The 21,070-nt window shown below is 39.7% G+C and overlaps 1 protein-coding gene across 1 annotated transcript in view; it reads left to right on the top strand.

Moving 5' to 3' along the window:
* The window catches only part of RSRC1 (arginine and serine rich coiled-coil 1), a 167,609-nt gene that overhangs the window by 35,545 nt on the left and 110,994 nt on the right, over window positions 1-21,070 (top strand). Inside the window, exon 4 of the mRNA XM_055817206.1 lies at window positions 2,368-2,538. Coding sequence (XP_055673181.1) covers window positions 2,368-2,538 — 171 coding nt within the window. The remainder of the gene's footprint in view (window positions 1-2,367; window positions 2,539-21,070) is intronic.

Genomic DNA, 21,070 nt, shown 5'->3' with positions numbered 1-21,070 from the left:
CAGCCCCGATCAACTTCTCTGGTAATTGAAGGATTGACTGAACTCATGTGTCCTGCAGAGATGGATTCTGTGGAGTAGAACTTAACATTTTTGTTAAGGTCTTCACTGCAATATCCCATTGATAGTCATCTGCCTGCCTCACCTGCGGGACTGGGACAGGGAAGATGAGCTGTATCAGCTATTTTCTATAACCGTAAACCCCAAAGGATAAGCTATGATTGGTGATCACTCTAGGCTAATAAATTTTGTGGATGTAAAAGCCTGCAAATGAAAGAACAGGGACAGCTTCTGTAAAACAAATGTTATCAGTTTGTCAATGCTGTTATAAGTACATTATTACAGATTTGATGTGACAAGTCTACTTTTAATTTTTAAAAGCGGCTCTTCTGTATATCGATTATACCTGATGTTTGTTCTACTTAAGACATGCAAATGGCTAGAAATCTAGGATTTGAGCATCCAGCTAATCTGAACTGAATTTGCTGTTATTTGCACCTGTGAAATGTAGATGTGAAATCAAGTTCAAATTTGAGCAGAGCAAGTAAGCTCTCTAGCAATAAATACTTTAGATTCCTCAGTTATTTCCGTTTGAAGGACTACACCCTTAGGTAAGGAGAGGCCTTGCATCAAATGAAGGTGATTTGTGTTGCTACAGAGGTTTTCTTTGTTTATTTTTTTTTCTGTTTCTGGCTTTGCATCTTACCTGCAGAGTTCTCAGAAATCAAGGTTGCCTTTGAATAGTGTATGTCTGTAAGTGGTCTGTAAATCTGTGCCCGCCTCATCATGATGCTTGTAAAACCAGTGTCTTTGTGCCAACCAAAATATAGTTCTAATGTCCAGAGTACTCTTTTAGGTCAAAACTTCCTCTGCCTGAGAAGAAGAATGGATGAATGCTTTTTAATTTGTGATGACATAATAAAAATCCATTTTGAGACAGAAAACGTTCTATAGTTCATAATACACCACTTAAGTGGTAATTTGATCTGTCGTATTACTGCTAATAGTGTGACTGATAATAGGAGTTATTGTGTTGCAAGAGATGCCATCTGCTGAATGAAACGTAAAACGGAGGTTCTGACCTCTAGCGCTAGTCTGAGAGGCTCGACGGCAAGAATAGATATGTTAACCCCAGCTTGCTGGACAAGTTCCAGACTTGGTAACAACATTCTTCCTAAATGTAATTTATAGCTTCATCTGGATGTAGTATTTTCTTTTGCTTATTCTGTTGTTGAGTTTTATAAAACAGTTGTTACCTTTTAAATGGAGTGATCTTTTGTATGTGATTTTGCCTTTAAAGGCCTTTGGAGTTTTGCGCTCCAAGAGGTGCTAAATAATTTTTTTATGCTCTTTTGAAAAATGCCCTTCCCTCTAGCCCTCTTAGTACTTAATGAAACTTTTCAATGAGGTGCTGTCAGACCTTTTATGAAGATGTACATTGTAAAAGAAACTAATGCAAACTTCAACTGCTGCTTTCCTAGGGGTTTGTTGTCTATAGCTACTCGTGTACCATAGAAAAGATGTAGCGATCCCTGATAAATTATAAATTAAAATTTGGAAAACTATCTACAAGAAATAATGAAAAGTTTTCTTTGGGTACCCAGAGTAACAGTCATGCTGTAATACTTCTTGATCTTTTTTCATTCAAGTAGATCAGTAACAACATACATTTATTACAGAGGAATGGGTAACATGATAGAGACCAGAATATCCTATAGCCTTGTAGGAACTTGTAACCAAGAACCAAATACATGTGCAAATGCTTGCACCCGTATGCTGTTTCTTGCATTATTGGGCCTGTAGGGTTGGCCTATTTACGGGTTTTCTGCAAACTGTATTTCAAATCTGATTTTGATATTAAGAAGCTGTGCGCAAGTAGCAGCTCTGCAGGCAGGACGTAGGGGTTTGGACACGTCACTGCTGGCTCTTCTGGTTTTTATTGGTATGTCATTGTTAGTGAAGTATTTAATATGTAAATACAAGCATTTAGTAGCATCTGCAAATTCTTTGATTATCTGCCAAGTTAAATTGATCGGAACTTAAGAATTTAAAATTTAATGTTCAAGAAAAAATGTCCTTCCTTTCCTCATCAAATAGCTCCAAGGAGTCCTTTGGTAATGCCAGATTATGTTGGTGGAGGGTGGATGCTGCATAGTTTGGTTTAATTTATTTTGCGTTCTTCAGAGTAGAAGCACTGCTTTCTTTTTCACAGTTCTTTTGATAAATGGGTAGTTTTTTATTTAAAAAGTATTAAGCTACTAAATGATTTCAAAATGTGTTTAAAATAGTTGGACTGTATAACAAACCTAACATACGGTGACAGTGAAAAATGCCTGACTGCTAAATTTTAATACTATGGATTTTGTGTAGATCACGATCAAGACCTCGTCAACGTTCTTATAGTCGAAGTAGTGAAAGATCCAGTCATAGGAGAACTCATAGCGGGTCTCGTGAAAGAGAGCGGCGTAAAGGCAGAGAGAAAGAAAAAATAAAAGAGAAGGGCAAAGGAAAAGAAAAGGAGATGTGTGGCACGAAGCATGGGTAAGTGACATGACAAACAATGTAACTGTAAAACAGGGAACTATTTAGTGTATTTTTACTCTTTTTGTAATCAGTTTGCTTCATTATATAAACTAGGTGGAAATGATTTAAAGTCTTTGAATAGTGTGATTCTGAGTATTTTAAAGTTCCAGAATTGGACATTTCAAACTAAATGATGGTTTAATTTACAGTTCTTTTTCTCCCTTTATTTCAGGTATGTTAAATAGTTTTCTTCAATTGACTTAATTTTTCCCCCCAATATTTAAGGAAACAATTTAAGGCAAAAATGAGGAGTATTGCATAGTATGAAGACTGTTTCCCATGAAAAGATGGATTTCACTGTTTACCAGCCCTCCGTGCCCTATTGGGCTTCATTTGCGGCTCAGAGCACACTTTCAGCAGAAGCACTTGCTGTGGGGGAGTGATGGACTGCTTTCGGCAACCTGCTGGCAGCCTCCTTTCTGCTTGAAATGATCTGGACCATTGATCTTGTTTTTGCAGCAAAAAGGCGATTTATGCAATTACTTCTGCTTTATAAATCTCCTGCAGCCTTTACTGTGGTGTTTATCTTTTCCTTGTTTATGTGATTGGTTTCAAAAAGGAAGACGCTGGTGTGTCGCTTCATGGACTTCCCTTGGGATTCCCACTGAAATGCTAAATGGGTAGTTCTGGAGTAGCACCCTCCACCCATGTTTGTGGAGGCGTCTCACAATTACCTCCGTGGTTTCATGTCTCGATGGTATGAGTTATTTAGGCTCTCAGATATCTACCTACCTGCCCATGGTTATAGCACTGATTATGTAAATACTCGGGATTAGCTATTTGCACGTGTTTTTTTCTTATTTGCAGTACATTAGTTAGACCACTGGGAGCTTCAAGGGTGGCACCTTCATTTTAAGGAATGCTTTCCTTGTTTTACTAAGCCATGAGGGATATTTGTCTCTTCTTGTTGTGGATGTTTTCAGCAATCGGTAGCATTCAATGTAAATAGAACCCCTGAGGTGTTTGCAGTATGTCTGATAAATCACAAACAAGATGCCTTTTAGCCATTTACCTGAAGTTCAAATATATTTTGGTACTTTTGGAGGACTTGAGAAGAACCCTGGATGTTCCAGCCAGAATTTTTTTTTTGTTTGGTGGTTGTTGGGTTTTTTTAATTAATCGAGGTAGAAAAGTAGAGAAAGGATCCATACGAGCACATAACATTTGATGTGGGAGAGGTTTTCTGGACTTTGTGTCCAGAAGCAGCACATCTTAAATCATGTTGGAGTATATAGCAGTGCTCTATTAGCATACTGCCTGGCTTTCGGTCCTTTTATAGCAAGGATCAATATGAGATAGCTGTAGGAAGAGCACAGAAGTGCTCGGAATTTTGGGGGAAGCAAGCAATTTATCTTCATATTTTGATAACTTACTAAATTGCTTATGCTAAAATTGGAAATGGCCCAAACAGGGCATTTTGTTTTCAAGGTAGGTAGGACAAAGAGTACAAATTGATAGTAGAAACGTTTTACGACATCAGTCCATTTTCCTCTGAGCTCAGGTACTGACTGGTATTCTTTGTACAGGGATTTCGTACTTAAGGCATTATTAGACTACAAAATGAAATGTACCTAGGATGATGTTGATATCATCTGTGCTTCATAAACTTTTCTGAGGGGGGATGACATGTTTCTCAGTTTAATCAAATAGTGATCAAAGTATATCTGCACAGGGACTATGGATCTGCGAAGCTTTTTTCTTTGCAGTTATTTGTCATTCTGAAGATTGAGACTGTATCCGCATCACATTATTATTTGTTAAAGGCTTTGCAAAGCAACTTACCTGACTACAGAGAGAAGGCAGAGCTCTCTGATGCAGTTGCTGTTTGCAATTACTGCACAATTACTTGTCTACAGAGTATTCTGTTAGAGACCCCAGTGCGAGTGCTTTAGGAACCTGCAGTTTTCCTTGAATGCCTGTGTGTAGGAGCAGAGCAAGCGGCTGTAGTTTCTCTTTGCCTTGCATGTGCTCCAGGAAAATGAGGCCAAGTAAGGTGTTTCACAGTTGTGGTTTTGTATGTGGCTTTCTCAAGCCTCCCAAGCTCTCCACTTTGGTCCTCTATATTTTATCTTTTTTTTTTTTTTTTTTGGGGGGGGGGGGGGGGGGCAGTGTGTGTGAAAAGTATGGGAAAGAAAAGATCTCCTTGGCCAAAGAAGGTCACCTCTCCTTAGTTTATAGATGTGTAGGATGAGGGATGGCACAACATGAGCTGAGTGAATCTTTTGCCTAGATAAGTCTGTTGGCTTCTGGCATTTTGTCCTTTTCCTGCAGCAGCAGCAGGGGAGATTCAATGGTTTGGTTGTTCTGTCTTGATGCTCCTTTCTGAAGAAAGCACCGAGATAATTTTTTTTTTTGTTGTTTTCCAGTAACTATAAGGCCTTTTGTGGTCAGCAGAAGGTAGCAAGTTGGTTTTGCTGATATTTTTTGAGGGTCTATGTTATAACTTAGCATTTTTGTCTTGTCATGTGTCAGATGTGGTTTTGTGGGTATGGTTAGAATTATAACTCTTATTATAGCTTGCCTCTGCAGCTGAGTGCCTGATGCCGGTCTGACGCAGCACAGCGGTTCGCTGCCTCGGCTGGAACTTCACTGCTCGCCCTGGTGACTTAATGCTGGAGGAGACCAGGAAGCACTAAAGCAATTTGCTCCATCAGCTGTCTGTGTCACAAAGGCAGTAAACAGTGATGGGTGACACTTCCTCAAAATGTGTGGGTTTTTTCTTGGTTTAAGTTGGATCTAGTTTGGACAGAAAAAAAATATTTTTCCTCCTGGCATATTCTGTGTCACTAACACAGTGATGGTGCTGGTTTTTCAACTTGGTCATTTATTTTTTTTTTTCTCTCTGAAGTGTGAGGAAGAAAATCTAAATGGACACAAAAAATGACTGTCAGGTGTACATTTGGATGTGAAATACTGAGAGGAATCTGTTGTAGATGACTCTCCAAGTGACTGAATTTCTAGATTTAGTGTTGATCAGCACAGAAAGTAATGTTGCTCTACAGAGCCTTTCTAGAAACTCCAACAGCAGGGGATCATAGGGAAAACAATGGTCCTTCAACCTCTGTGTTGAGCATAGATCCTTACAGGTACTCCAAGACACAGCAAGGGCCAGGTCTAGTCTTCTGTTTACATCCATGTATGTTTGGAGTGTATTTATTGGAAATAGCTACTTTAAAGCTATAATGAAGATCATGCTAAAGCCAGGTTGTGAGAAGGTAAATATAAATTATCAGGTGCTGGTTGACTTCATAGTTTAACTTTGCATAAAAGAAGGTATTCCAGCCTGTCTGCACTGCAGATTATCTGATATAAGTAGTCATATATTTGGGAAGTGACTGTTCCTGAATAAAAATGCAATTTTTGCACTAATTAAGGAGCAAATGGTTTTATTTGTTTGTGGCTTATATAAACTCTGATGATAGTTTTCTTTTCAGCACGTGGCTTGTGCCTGTTTGTGCATGTGAGGGGGAAAGGCTTGTGTTTGGTTTTTAAATCAGGGCAACTTCAGGTCCTTTCAAATTAGATCTTGTCTTCACAGTGAACATCTCGAGAGATTTCGAGAGTAAAAAATTCTGCCATTAGTAATCTGGTCATCATCCTTTGGCATTCTCCATTTCAGTGAAGATTCTTTAAGGCTGAGCACTGACTGAATTTCTTGAACGCTGGGGAAGTGTCAGCCGTGTCATGGAGATGGGCTGTGTTACAGATACAGCCCCACAGCTCAGCTCTTCTGTTCTCACCATCGGAAATGTTTTAAGACATACGCTATTTGTTCAGCCATTATGGAGGGAGGTTGTGGTAACAGCTGCTTTGAATTTGGGTTGGGAATCTCATTTACAGCATCTGACAGTACTTGGTGAAAAAAGCTGGTGCTAAGAGCTGTCTGTCAAGCTTTGAAATCGTTTTGCGCTCACTTAAAGGGTAAAGCAATGCAAACTCAGAAAGCATCCCAGCAGCACACGCTAAACATTCATAAACAAAAAAGTGGTCCACCTTTCAGATTATCAGGATTATTTAATTTCCAGTGAAAACTCTGCAAAATAAAGCTGATGACAAGCATGTAGCAAGAAACGTTCTTAACTAGTTATTATTCAGCTAATGCAGGGCTGCTTATTTTCCTTCCATTTTGCAAGTGATTGAACTAAACAGTTTGCCTTTGCTGTGTTGGTCTCCTAATCTCATAGTAGTTGTTCAGACTGTGTTCCCCCTATTTTTGTTTGCTTTCGTTTTTTGTTTGTTTTGTATTTGTTGCAATGCATGGGAGAAGGAGCTTTTTCGCCTGGGAGGACATAGAAAAAAAGTAATAATAAATGGTATGTCTTTTTCAGAGCAACTGTTGCCAGCATTTCCAAAGTAAAAGCACTTGCTTGGCCTTGCAGCTTTTTCTATTCATCCGGTCTCCCAGGCCAAGTTTCAAATCATATTTCTCTGTTTGTAATAACAACATTGTTCCCTCGTTATGACCCATGACTGCAGCAGTGATGCTGTGCGCACTATGGCTTTGGGCTGTTGCTGTATGCTAGAACTGCACCATGCTGACACGCTGGATCAGGAAAGCAAACTGTGTGCATGCGGTTCTTGTGACAGTTGAACTGACAAGAGCTGTAACGAGCTGTTACCGCCCCTCTGTAACTTTTACAGACTGCGCTATATCTACTGATACGTTATGAAGTGCTAGGGAGTAACATGGAATGGATAAAATAAGGACCAATATACATTTTGTGATAAATTATAATTTTCTGTTAATATCTGGTGTCTAGTTCTTACTAATAAGTTTTAGTCTAGTGACTTTCTTTATTAAATTTTTGTTTATTTGAAAAAAGCAAAACTTCAGTCGTCTTTATTCTGCCAAAGTAGTGTATCAGGTCCTACCTTTGGCTGTGCCATTTCCTGGGTCTCTTCTCTTGGTTTCATTTTTTTTTTCCATTGCAAAAATGAATCTTGTGTGAGAGTATGCACTCTGGGCTAAAACAAAAATGTAGGTAGCATTGATCAGAAAAGGTCACTGAGTAAAAAGGGAAGAGCCTTGTCTCTGCATCAAAGGAATGGGGCGGGCTGGGTTTAATTTTCAATGGCTTATCAAGAAAGGAGTTGCAGTTCTCACAGCAGGCCCTTGCTGTGTGGTTTTGATTGATTATGGGAAAATTAGTGATAGACCTCCTGGAAGTATAGTGATGTACCTATAAGTGTGACTTTAAAAAAAAAATAAAAATAAATCTTGTTGGTTGTTTGGTTAAGCTGAATTGCACTGCTTTCTAGAGAGAAACATGCTTAAAAATAAGATTTGAACTAATGACAGTGGGTTTTTTATTACAGAATTCTTTCTTCCTATTATAAAAGATTCTGTCCCAGCAGAATAGGAAAACAAGGTGCTAGATACAGTCTGGATTATCCATCAAATGTGAATTTGACAGCACTATATTTGGAAAAGATAAGTTGCAAGTAAGCAAAATAGCTTTCCCCTGTTCCAACAGCATGAGAATTACTTGAGCTTTACATCAAGACTGTGGCTGGAAGAGGTTCAAGCCTCAGTTCCTTCTAACCCTTTCTGGTGAGGTCTCCAGGTGCCTTAGGCTCACATACCATTGCGGCCCACCCCCACCCCCAAGGTGAAATCTTAGCATGCTTTTTCTGACATGGAAATGTGATGTATATGTGTGGGGTTTTATGCTGATGTCCCTTTAGATGACTAAAGTAGGCTTCCAGCCAGTAACCTTTATTTTATACACCTATGGCACCTGTGGGGTACTTCCTTATCACTGTCTTTTAGACTTTGTGCACCTGACACACACTTTGTTTCCTTCTTTTTCCTTCATTTGTAACTTGTTTTAAGAAAATAGATATATTCACTGGAGCAACAAATATTTGCTTGTAATGAGACTGGGCAGCCCTTCTTCCCCTCCCATGTTTATTTGGCTCTTAATGTAGCAGTCCTGTGTGAGAGCTTTGTTCTTTGTTGTATGGTATATGAATTACTAATATAGTACTAGCTAGACTATATCCTGAGTCTCGAACATTAGTGACCTTTTAAAAATGCACTATAGATTGTGAGTTTTTTTTTTCTAAATGTTATAGGGTGGCTTATTTAACAAGCGTATCAGCACTGCAGTTTTGTCTTATATGTGAAATGAGAGGTTTTCTGTATAACTTTAAAGGTATCAACGTATGTAACTGTTCCTAACATGTATTCTTCTAAGGTGATATTAAATCTGGGAAATACATTTATTTTCAGTATGTCTAAAAATAATGGTACATAGTTCTGTTGAGTTGTGACCTGAGGACTAGATCAGAGCAACAGATGAAACGTGTCATGGGGTGCCTGGAGGCTCTGTGAAGGTGCCCCCGCTGCTCACGGGGATGCTGCAGTGGGCAGGGGGCTGTGCGCTCCTTGTGCCACACACTGGCGTCCTGCTCCACAAGGTGGGCCTGATGGCTCTGGGGGAGCTCGGTCACTAGTGGAGTTTTTTCCACTCCCAAATCCCGTGTTTAGACCGGCAACTTTTGCATGCTGGTAAACTTCCCATGTCAAAGCCTTCAAAAGTGAAGTGTTTATAGTACTGATTTGCTTGAACACAAAATTATACCACTACAATAATTTACCACTAATTTTTTTGCCAATCAGAGCATTACATTAATCTTTTATTTATGCTTTTTAAAATTCATTTGTTGTTTTAAAACAACTTGTATACGTGCTTTCATTGACCTGTATGTGTGTGCTGTTGAATTTTGATGTTTAAAGTCTTGATTAGCTTTAAAAACATGCACGTTCTGGCATGCTGACATGCTTTTCATAAGGATCATTGTTCATTGTTAAATCCGGGGGAGAAACCTACTGAAAACTAGTGAGCTTTAAATAACTTCTACTGGATTTATGGGTTTCACCTTAGCTTTCTTAGTAGCAGGATTTTGGATTACTCTTTAAAGAGTTTTTGACAATTTTTAATGGAATAAATTAAGAGCAGCTTCTCAGTTGTTTTGCAAAAAGGAGTGCTGTGCCATTAATCAAACCTGACCGCTATTTTAATTTCTGATACTTAATAAGGCTATCAATACCTTTGTGCATTAGCCATTTCACAACATCTTAAATGCTTTGACAGATACTACAGAGCTGAAGAGTGTGTTTTTCAGATATAGTCTTCATTTTTCCTTTTAATTCCATATGTTAGGTCTTTAAATATTTGCTGAGGTCCCTCTGGCTAGGGGACCTTTCTCAGTGGCATTTAACCAAAGCGCTCGCCAGTTGTGTGTGCCGTGCTGAGCCCTGGCAGCTCCCAGCAGGTTCTGCAGACGGTGCCTGGGTGATGAATGCCTGTTGCTGAGCTTTTCAGTGCTTGGCAGAAGACTTTAGAAGTAAATTGGGAATATTGGACTTCTCAGAGTTTGACAGCAGTCAGACAGTCCTGGAGCTTGTTGTATTTATTTTTTTTTTCCCTTACCTTTTTCCACGCTATGCAGTGGGAAGTAATTTATGGTAATTTTCTCCTATTTGCATATAGGTTATAGAGTTCTGTGGTGCAAAGCGCACTCAGAACTCCTTTTAAGTGTCTGTTCAGATCAAAGCAGGACTGTGTGATAGCTGTTGTCTGACACCAAGCTGTGTGGTGTTGTTTTCATTAAACATTTATCATACTTCCAATGTGACAGCAGGCAACTTTGTGCTTGGGTAACATGTTTTCATGCAAAATTTATTGAAAAAGACGAGACGTTGTAAAGAGATCTTGTTGCCTTTCACCAGTGGCGAAGGGTAAATGTTTGATTGGAAGGAGAGATACCTCTAGCACGTTTTGGTGGCGTGTTACACTGAAGAACTGTGAAATGCTGGGCTTTTAATAAGGAAGTAAATATATCTTAAAATTTCTTATTCTGAGAAACTTTGCTCTGACAGATCATATGAACAGTTTTGCATTGTGATTCTACATGTTTTTAACAAAGGTCTATTACGGTGCCATAGCGGTGGAGTAGGCTCGCGTTTGTAAATGAAATGCTGACTTAATAGTAGGGACTAATACACTCAATTTTTTAATAGCTCCATGTGTATAAACAGACTCTTGCATTTAAGACTATCCTAATAATTCCTACATTTCTCATCAAATAATCTGTGCAGTATAAGCCACTTTTTGTTACAAAAATAGGTAAGATACTATATTTAGTTGACAACATACTACTTTAAAGCATGATTGATTATACATACTTGAGGAATATTACATTCTTCCAGTGATGTGTTTTTGTTTTGAAGCACATCTATTATGAAATAAACTTTCCAGCCTGAAATCGGGGGGGTTGTCCCTACTCTTGATTGGGGGGGGGGGGAAGTGTGTGTGTGCACATGCTTGTCTTGGCTCCTTTAAGTTACGCTAGTGTATTTTAAGAAGTTTACCAGCAGGACACATCAAACAGTTATGATTTGGCAAGCAGTTAATTCATGTTATTGTTTAATCACTTTCAACATTTCTATGGGCAAAATACTCAACTTCCAAAAGCCACTGTTGTGCCTGGCTAACAAATTCCCTTTATGTGAATGGTCACCAGCATTTTTACTGAAAATACCTGTAATCCTAATTTTGTAATTGTGTCATATTGCAGAAAATCTCCTGTTCATTGTAACTGATGCGTACTCGAAGCCTCGTTGGCACTGCCCCTTCGTGGCACGCTGCTGGCAGCTTGCGGTGAGCCCGGCCATTTCCTTGGGGACTGGGCTACTGCCACTGGCTTCCAGCTCCAGCAGCACCGCCTGGCTGGAGGAGACCTGCAGCTCCTTTTGCTCCTGCATTGAGTAATGTCTTGGGGCTAGCCAGAAAGGAGGAGGTTGTGACGTACATGCTCAAGGGGGGGTCACCAGGACCCCCTGCCTGCTGGTGGGAAAGCTGTCCTTGAGAGCAGGGCTGGGGCGTTCATCTCGCCTTTCTCTGTGCACCCGTGATATTGGCAGCTGCTGGCTCTGGTGGTGTGTTGGGAGCAGGTTGTTACTGTCTGCAGGGTGTTTCACCTGCTGCCTGTGCTATTGCTTTTGGAGACCAAGAATAACTTTCTGGTTTTTCCAAGTGTACAAAATCACTATGTATTCTTGGAGAGTTTGGTTATGACAAAATAGTTCTAATGTGCAAGGAATCTGCAACTGCTGTTTATTATTGTGGAACAAATTGTATGTAAAGAGGACTCAAACAAAAAATAAATTGATTCTTCTGTAGTTCTTTATTGCTGCTTTTCTGTTGCTTTTAAAGGAAGAATTTCTTTCTTCATCTGCCTCCTACCATGGCCCTGAAAAAGGGTTATCCCAGCTGGGAAAAATGAGGATCAGGAGGTGGGTCTGCTATTGCTAACATCATTTCCAAATGCTGTTTAACACAACACTATGGCCTGAATAGTATTGGTAATATTGCATAAAATTTTCTTTCTTAACCTAAGGGCTGTGCTGCTGTAGCCATGACAGTTTAAGGTTACGTGAGTAGCAGTGTTGGCTGGGAAAAATAATATCTCTCTTCTAGATCAACTGGTGTAAGTAGGGAAAAATGGTCTTGTTTTTGAAGGCGTGAGACCTTCATCAGGTCTAACACACCCTCAGCAATCATCAAGCTTAAATTTAGGTCAGGAGCAATTCCTCAGGGTGCAACATGTTTATGCTAATTGGTTAGACAATAAGAAGGACGAGTAGCTTATCGCTTCCCATACTGTCCACGGTGACAAGAGGTAGCTCACAAAATCTGTACAATGTTAGTGTTTATCTGATCCAATTATGCACATGCCGGTTCCAAAACATAATCTCTGTAGTTGTTGGCCTAAGGTATTTGTGTTCAATCATCTCTATTCACTTACAAATGGGATTTTGTCACACTGAAACTGATTTTGTCGCTCTAAGACCCTTTCTTTAAAATCTTACATGACAAAATACATTTATCAAGTAGCAGAAATGTGCAAATATAAATTGATGTTCAGGGTGCTACAACACCTGTTTAATTTGCACTGCTCGCAGTTCTCTAATTCATGAATTATTTTTAATTATTTTGATTCTCTTTAAAACTTAGAGGCTTATGAGGATAATATAGCCAAAGTAAGTTGCATTTACTTTGCAGCTTAAGAGTTCAGAAGAAAGGATAGCATACTACTTTTGTAAGTTGATTCAAAACATAATAAATAAGGTTTAAATAATAAATAAATTCAGCTTCTGGGCTGAAGCCTTGCATGCCATGTTTCAACCTTGATCATAGTTTTGTTGTTGAGTTATAAGCATTGTACAGTAGGTGCTTCTAATTAAATTGTGACAGACCCTTAGCTACAGTGGAACGACCAGTGTCGCTAGGGAAAACGCTCTGTTCAAGAATAGTAGGCTTTGTGGCCATATGTCCATATTAAACACAGTAATTTGTAGAAAAACTGTAGAACTTCTTTAAAACCTGTTTAAAATTACCAAATGCATTTTGAACGCTGAAAGTAAACTACTTTGGTCCTGTGTTGGAAACTAATTTGAGTTACTTATAGTAGAATTCTCTTTGTTCTTTTGTCAGAGGGGGAAAAAAATCTTTCCTTAATTTGAGTGTTTTTATTTTCATTGTCTGGACTAAATTATGAGGGCTTTGACAGCTGCAGTCATGCTGTTGAGAAGTTGTTATAACAAAGTTTTAAGATGCCTCATAGTACTTACTAGTTCCAGTAATTTGTTTTGGTAGTTTCTTGAGGAATAGCAGATAAAAAGCTTCTAAAATTTTATGACAAGTTGAGCCCCTTTGTCCAGCCTTGGGGTATCTTTGACTGCCAGCCAGTTGCTTTGACTTCCTACAGAGGGGGCTTTCAAACATCTTTAAGATGTATTGCCATGGTAAGGGAGTTATTTATGCAGAATTGAAACAAAATGTGCCACCTCTATTTACTTGTTTTTCCTGCTTTTACCTTCCTTTATATTTTTTTTTTTTTGGTGTGTGTTTAGTTTGGGTTTTTGTTTTGTTTTCCCCTCCAGCAATGTTTGTGCCTGACATACTATTATTATTCTGGTCACAAGGGTTTGCTTAAACTAGTTGGGAGTACAGGCTGAGTTACACTTTCTTTGACGTTCAGTTTTGAAAAGTGTTCCTGCTTTCTGTTCTTCAGCATCGTGTTGGCAGGAGCAGAGCCCTGTCAGCTGTATCACCCGTAGCGCAGAGGAGCAGCAGTGGGATGCTCAAGCAAGCGTGTTCCACAGTGTTCTGATATGAAGGTTCCTTGGATGGAAACTACCTACCTGCAGTCGGTACCAGTTTCCTTTTACCCAGTGTCAGAAAAGCAGCAGATAAGTGCTGCTCCTTTAGCCCCCACCCACGTTCCTCACTTTCTTCTACTTAGGATCATCCTGCCCTTTGCTTGTGTTAGCAAGCGGCTACACGGTCTGCTGGCACTACAGATTCTCAGGGGGGAGCAGGGACGTCTTGCCACAACTTCTCTGAAAATAGCTTTAAAATAAGCTGTAGGCAGGAGGGTTGTAATGTCATGCTGTATGTGAGGAAAAAATAGATCTTTTTTTATTACAGAGTTTAAAAGGGAGCAATGCATGGAAGAAGAAAGCTGAGTAAATGAGACTACATGGTAGCTCACCTTGTGGTGAAATGTCTTTTTTTGTTATTAATTAATAACTATCGTAATTATTAAGAAAAAACTTTTAGTATTTATAACCTCTGAATCTGAAGGGATTAATAACACTGGTTTTTTTGTTGTCAGAAGGTGTCTCAGTAGATACTCCACCCTCTCCGTAGCTAGAGCAGCAGCAAATAGTACAAGGGGCTGACGTACTGTGGTGCTTCCCCACAGAGTATCCCAGTAAGAACAATCACTAGTTCCTATTTGTGGTGTTTTACATCGTAAAGATTTATAAAGAGAAAAATTGAAAACATAATTAAAATGGAAGCAGAGTGGAATTCTAGTGTGATCAAACACTAACAGAATCCAGCTGGCCAGCATGCAGGGTTCAGACTATTCTGTTTTAAAACATTTGTCTCTTAATTCCAGAAAGACTCAAAAAGTAGAAATGTGAAGTACAACATAACTTCTGTCGTTGATTATTTTGTTATTTTGAACTGGAGAATTGACTGTATGGAAAATATTTCAATTTCTTTATAAAAACCGAAACCAAGTTACTTTAGCACTTTTTTTTTCTTAGTCAGAATTCTATAATAAAAGTTAAATGCGTTTTGGAAATTGTGAAGAAAGAGTGCCATTATTTCAGATTCCTGCCTTACCCCTCCCCGTGTTTATATTACGCTCCTCATGAAGTGCAGGTCTTAATCACCTCTGTGGTGTAAGGTGTAAAGATTGCACTTTGTGTGCGTTCGTTCCGGAAACGACTGCAGTGAGCTGTCTCGTTGAAAAGAAATAATTCAAACTTTATTGTCTTTATATTACTTCTTTCTCAACTCTTAGATATACATGCTGCCTTAAAGGATAATTTATATGCCTTCGCTGTGGTGATGCAATTTTTATCACCACATTTTAAAGCTGCAAAGGTAAAAGCACATGTGACCTGTGCTGCTTCTAGTGCCTGTTACAGAGCAAGGCTCAGTATTCTGAACCATTTTAATAAAAATTTCCGGAACGTCCATGTTTTGTTTGGACTTCTGTAGTGAGGATCTCAAAAGGAGAAGCAAATGGGGACGCGTCTTCCAGACGGATGTCCTGGTGCTCTTTAATCTCTTTTAAACGCAGAAGGGAAATCCCATGGACAAATGCTGTAGTAGTGGTTGATCTTGTAGCAATGCATTGCAACGGTTCTTCCATCGAGACTTGGTGGCAAAAGGCAGTGAGACCTTGCATGTGAGTGAAGAATGTAGAAGAAATTCTGAACACAGTGGTATGGGTTATGATGTAGCATTTGGAAAATTTTTATTTTATTTTTGTTACAAAAATGCCTATATTCTATCTCTAGTCATTACAGTTTTGTCTTTGTATTTTTAAAGTTCTTCCTTCGGTAGTTGAATGCTGGTTGTCTTGCTCAGCCTGTAGGCAGAAGGGGCATTTTCGTGTGCTGCAAGATGATGTTTGGACAGCAGCACCGCGTTACGGCTTCTCTCAGCCTTTCCTGGATGTGTTTACTAACATTTCTTTCTCAGAAGTCTACGCATTCCGAAGTGATGCTAAACTTTGTGGACACAAAGAAAACCTGGTGTTTACATTGGCTGAGGTCTGCTTGCACATCTGAGAGTGGAACAAAGTGGGAGAGCAGTTTTTGTCCAGAAGCTATGGAAGTAGAAGATGGATTTGTCAGGAAGCCTATTCATTCCATACCCATACTGGTGGTTTTCAGGGACATGGGTTCTCATGCTGCCTTACCAGTTCTCTCAGTAGAATTCTGATCTAGAAATGTATAGATAGCACGTACCTAGTCCTCATTCACAGATTTACAACTGACTAAATGTTGCTGTCATGAAGGTCATGCCCTAGAGCAGTTTTGCAGTTATTAAATACAGCAAAACGCTTATAGCATGGTATCTGCTGGTCAGAAATACCTCGTATTACTGTAGGCAGAATCCAAATATATAAGCAGCTAAACTAAGTCGCCTTGTACTCATGGTGGTTCTTTGAGGTGTGTTGTATGCAGACAGATTTAATAACTTGCCCATTCAGAATTGTTATTTTCTGATGGAAAAGGAGTTGAGTATCTTGAACTGCTTCCCATCTGGATGCTCAAGAGGAGGATTCATGAGAGTATCCAAGACGCAGGCTGCTGATGGTACATACGAGCGTTTCAAAGAAGCTAGAAAAAATGAGGTGATTAGCTTTGCTGGAAAAAAATGTTTAGGTGTAAGAAACCAGAAGGAAGCAGCTGAAAGGCCAAATGAGGACAATTTCCTCTGCGGTAAGTCAGCCAAAGGCTAATGGGAAGCAGAGTAAGAGTTTCCCCTGAAAAAGACAGAGATGCCCATATGCCCAGAGTAGCTCCAGGGTCACTTGCCTTTGACCTAGATTTGTTGCTATTGTCGACTGAGCAATGTTGGCCTTGTTTTTCTTTTTGTTTGCTAAAAATCCCCTTTTAAGACTAAAAGGGATGGCCATTTATTTAATGGGCTGTGACATAGAGACAGCCGCGCATGGTATGATTTCTTCTCCTTTCCCTACCAGACAGCTGTAAAAAGCCAGTGCGGATAGTACGCTGTGTAAGCTGTGGAGCACAACTGTGCAGAAGATGTCAGAGAACCGCTGAGCCTAGAAAGTAAATTTTACCCCCAGAGTAACCGTTTCATTTTCATTCACTAAGTACTTCTTGTACTAAGTACAAAAATACAAATTTTGTGTTCAAGTTCTGTAGTTCAAACTGACAGTTAGAGATGCTTGTTAAATTAGCTTCCCTGCTAAATTCATGTACTATGTTGAGAGAATTATATTTCTCCATATTTACAGAAATAGGTTTTGGAATGCTTTTGAAGGCAGTATCTTCAAAGACACACATTCTTCTAAGCTGTTTAAAATTTTCAAAACTATCCGGTCCTTAAAACTGCCAACCACCATGATTGTCCTTTTATAACTATATAATTTGCATTATCTTGGGTTTTTAAATTGAGTAATTCCTTAAATACGGAGTATTCTTTCTGAAAGTGCTCCATTCGCCTGCATGTACGAACGCATACACACTCTGAATGTAAACATGTAGTTTGTTTTTTGGTTGTGGTTGTTTTTTTTACCGAGACACCTTGCACTTTGAGAGCAGCTGACTCTTGTTTTAATGGCCTCTCTTAATCTGTGCATGAGGAATCCAAACTGAATGATACGGAGCTGTGAAAATCCAGTTAGTGTGAGCTGTAATCTCTTTACTGGGTTTAAGTAGTTCGAGTGGCGTTCAGACACCCTGCAGATACTGAACTGCAGAGATACAGTAATCACCTCACCATGTACCCGGTGCATTGCTGTCATGCAGCTAAAGCAGAGGAGTCCCCAGCAATCGTTTAGGCAAAAACTGAACCAAACACAACAGACACTGCCTCCTGTGAGCAAGCAAACAAGAGGCGAGTAAAAAAGCCATTGGAAAGACATGCCATTATAAAGTAGAATCTTATTTCACATTAAACTCTCCCAGTTTCACCTTGGTTTTTTGCATAAAGAATGCTTTTTCTGGAATGGCACTTGCCTGCTGTGGACATGATAAAACATCTGTTTCTTCTGGTTAGGAAGGGAAGGAGAAACACCTTTGGTATTAGATACTTCCTTCAAATACAATTCTGGCCCCTTCTGTTGTTACTTGGAATTATAAAAGAATATGAAGAACTTAAGTAATCTAAATCGTTGAATGAAGTAAAAGAATTTGGGAACATTGATGTAGTAACAGTTTTTGGTAAAGAAATTCGGTGAATGTATCAAAAGAAGCTATTTGCACAGTTAAGGATTGCTTTATGAAAGGCAGAAGATAAACCTGTCATAGATTTTGACACGTATATTTTGCACAGGTCTGTTACGTATGCTTAGAAAGCTGGAAGGAGTGTAAATTTACTTACAAGCTCTGGTTTCCTCCTTGGTATCTCCTGGTTCTGCACTGGGCAGGGTGCTCTGAGCCCCTTCCCTGTCCTTTCTCTTCCTGTGTCCCCATGCTGGGGTATCAGAGTTGCCTGAGGAGGACTGTTTGGTCTTTTTGCTACTGTAGAAATTTTAGCCATTGTTACTGAGTGAAGTAGAGGGAAAATTAAAAATGCAGGTGAATCTGTAGATAAACGAATGCTGCAATTCTACAGAATGTTCTTTAGTTCAGGGCGGAGCTTGTGGCTCACTAAATGTGAAGTCTGTGGTACTGAGGAGATCTCAGGGTTACAGAATTACATTTCAGTCGGTTCAGACCTACTTTTTAAAAATGCTCATTCTTTGCATTATTGTTTCTCCTATCCTGCAAACAAAATGGGAGGGCTCAAACATTTGGATACTTCTGTTCCATTCCTTGTCATTATTTGCCTGCTGCTGTAGGAGACAGCATTAAGAAGCAGCTACTTGAAGGAGGGTGGTTCTGATCCCTTGCAGTTAAAACTAGAAGCATAAAAGTGTCATGAGCTAACTTTTTGTTTGCATATATTCCAGTGCATGCCAGTGGCGATCTGTCCTTGGTGGGTGTCTTTGTCAGATCCAGAGTAGTCTGCGGCTGGTGGGGCAATCCTCATTGGGACTTTTAGCTGGGCCCTGCTAGGGAAGCAAGTAGAGCATGTTTTTCTAAGTCAACACCATTTCATTAGAATGATTTTCCATTGAAGTGGGAAGGTTCTCGGATCTTCCCATGAAGAAGAGTGCTGAACCCAAATCTTCCATTGTGAGCCTGTCTGGTTCCCGTAAGGGAGTTCCGAATATAGCAGGTGCACACGCTCTTCATGTTGCATCTCTATTTGCAGCATCTGATCCAATCTTGGAATAAAACTTCTTCAGTTCTGCAGCAGAATCCACCAGCACGTAGAGTGCAGTGTCTCCAGCCTGCACCACATTTTATTGTGACGATACTTCAGCATCATGTTGGTTTTATTCCCTTTATTTCATAGATTATAGCAACTCCGGTGGTAACCTAATGAATTGAAGTTTTTCTCTTGCAGAAGTATGGGAATAATTTCCACTTCAGGCATCAATTTTTACATTATTTATAGTGTTAAAAGCAACATCTTTAAAGATCCTTGAAGGACAAGACTGGCAAATGCTTTGAGTGACTTTCAGGGTAGAAATGGGGAGACCCGGAGGAGGCATGTTAGATGTGCTGGTGATTCTCCTGGATTCTGACTTTGTCCTCATCTGCTTCCAGCAGCTGAAGTTCTTGTAAGACAAGGCCCATTTAATGGTGAATTATGTTGGGAATGATTTTTTTTTTTTTTTTCCCCCGGACCAAAACTGAAAAATCGAGACCAGCCCATTATTTCAAAATGGATTAAGGAATTGATCAGGAAGGTCTGACTTTGCTCAGATCAGAATCTTTTGAGGTTGCTTAATGGGATCATGCTGTGTCAAAGAGGGAAAAGGGTTTTTTCCCATTGATTCTTGTCAGGTGGGCGTCGCTCTGTGCTTTGAAAAATATTAGAGAAATGTACACAATTGATTTATAGGAGAGTGTTTAGCAAAGCGTGATGGGGAATGCTTCCTATAACTCTACAGGGGCAGGAGGACTGAGAAGGCTTCATATGCCTGGCTTTGCCATCTCACCTTTTCCTTTTTATTTCCTCCTTTTCTCCTCTTTGTACATGCACAAAAATTTTCTCCCCATTTGCTCACCATGTAAGGAGCGGGTAATTTACTCTGAGCCCAGAGAGGAGTGTGAGGGTGGCTGGTGCCCGGGGGGGCTCTGCGAGCCCGCGGGATGGGCACCCAGGGGCTGGGGCAGGAGGGACCCTGCGGTTGTACCCAGGCGGCCTGGGGGGCCAAGTGAGAACTGGGTGAGTACAGGGAAAAAAGGGGCTTCATTGTCTTATTTTTTTTATTTAATTTTTTAAATTTTGGCAGTAAGTAGTTGTCAGCTACTAACAAAGTTTATGCTATGGAGCACCCACTGACAGCGAGTGGCTCAGGAGGAATGCGAGCGATCCTGTGTAAGAACCTGGATGTTCTCCCCAGCAGGAGCCTGGGGTTTGTAATGTAACGGGGCCATGGACCTGCTGAGCCGTCAGCCCCTCACAGAGGTGCGGCAGCGTGCAATTATTTAATTACTTTTTGGGTTTAGGAATTGTGATGTGGAAGTAAAAACCTCAATTTCCTGACCACATTAAATAATGTTAAAACCCCTTGTATGGCACAGTCTCTATGAAATTTTAGATAATATTGCAGCATCAATTTCTACTGGGACTTAATTTATGGTAGATCCTCTGTAAGTCAGGAGCATGAAGGTAGAAGAGAAGGTAGGGGCTTATACGCAGTGGGAGATATTAAATCTTACTTAAAAGGTCAAGATGTGTTTTGTATAGAGGAGGACAAAAGATTAAAATCCACCAATTAATTTGTTTAAAAAAACTAAACAAGCTTTAGGCCCTAGAGCTTGTTGAAAGCTATTTCCATTAACTTTAAAGGTTATGTAATAGATCTCTCCTCTTGAGAAACAGCTGCACCAATTTAATTGGAAACATCGGAGGCTTTGCTTGCTTATTTTCAATAAAGTACAGATTAAAGCACAATTTATAAAAGAAAAATAAATAATCACAGAAGCACTGTATTGAGTGTATATTGCAGCCTGTGCAGCACTTTAAAATGTTTTTCTCTTCCCACCAATCTTTTCAGTTGTTTTTCCTTTTCCACTGTGGAAAAGGCCGGACTGACATATTTTAGCTCTCATTGCTGTATTTAAGCTCTCGCTGTTTGGCAGCTTTCCCTTGCGGTGCAGTTCAGCTTTCATTTCTTTTCAGTGGTGGGCACGATAGAGAGAGGAAGGAAAGCAGAAAAGACTACAGGTAACAGCAAACGTGCTCCGTCCCACTTACCTGCTTGGGCGCCCATATGTAACATTTCTTTTTCTACTTCAATACACGTGCTGCTTTTGTCTTTTTTTAAGCATTTGGGCTATAACAGCTTAGTGAATTGATGTTAGATA

Source organism: Falco peregrinus, chromosome 12, assembly GCF_023634155.1.
Source record: "Falco peregrinus isolate bFalPer1 chromosome 12, bFalPer1.pri, whole genome shotgun sequence".
Taxonomy (NCBI): Eukaryota; Metazoa; Chordata; class Aves; order Falconiformes; family Falconidae; genus Falco; species Falco peregrinus.
The sequence above is the reverse complement of the archived record's forward strand: the minus strand, read 5'-3'. Positions and strand labels throughout refer to the sequence as shown.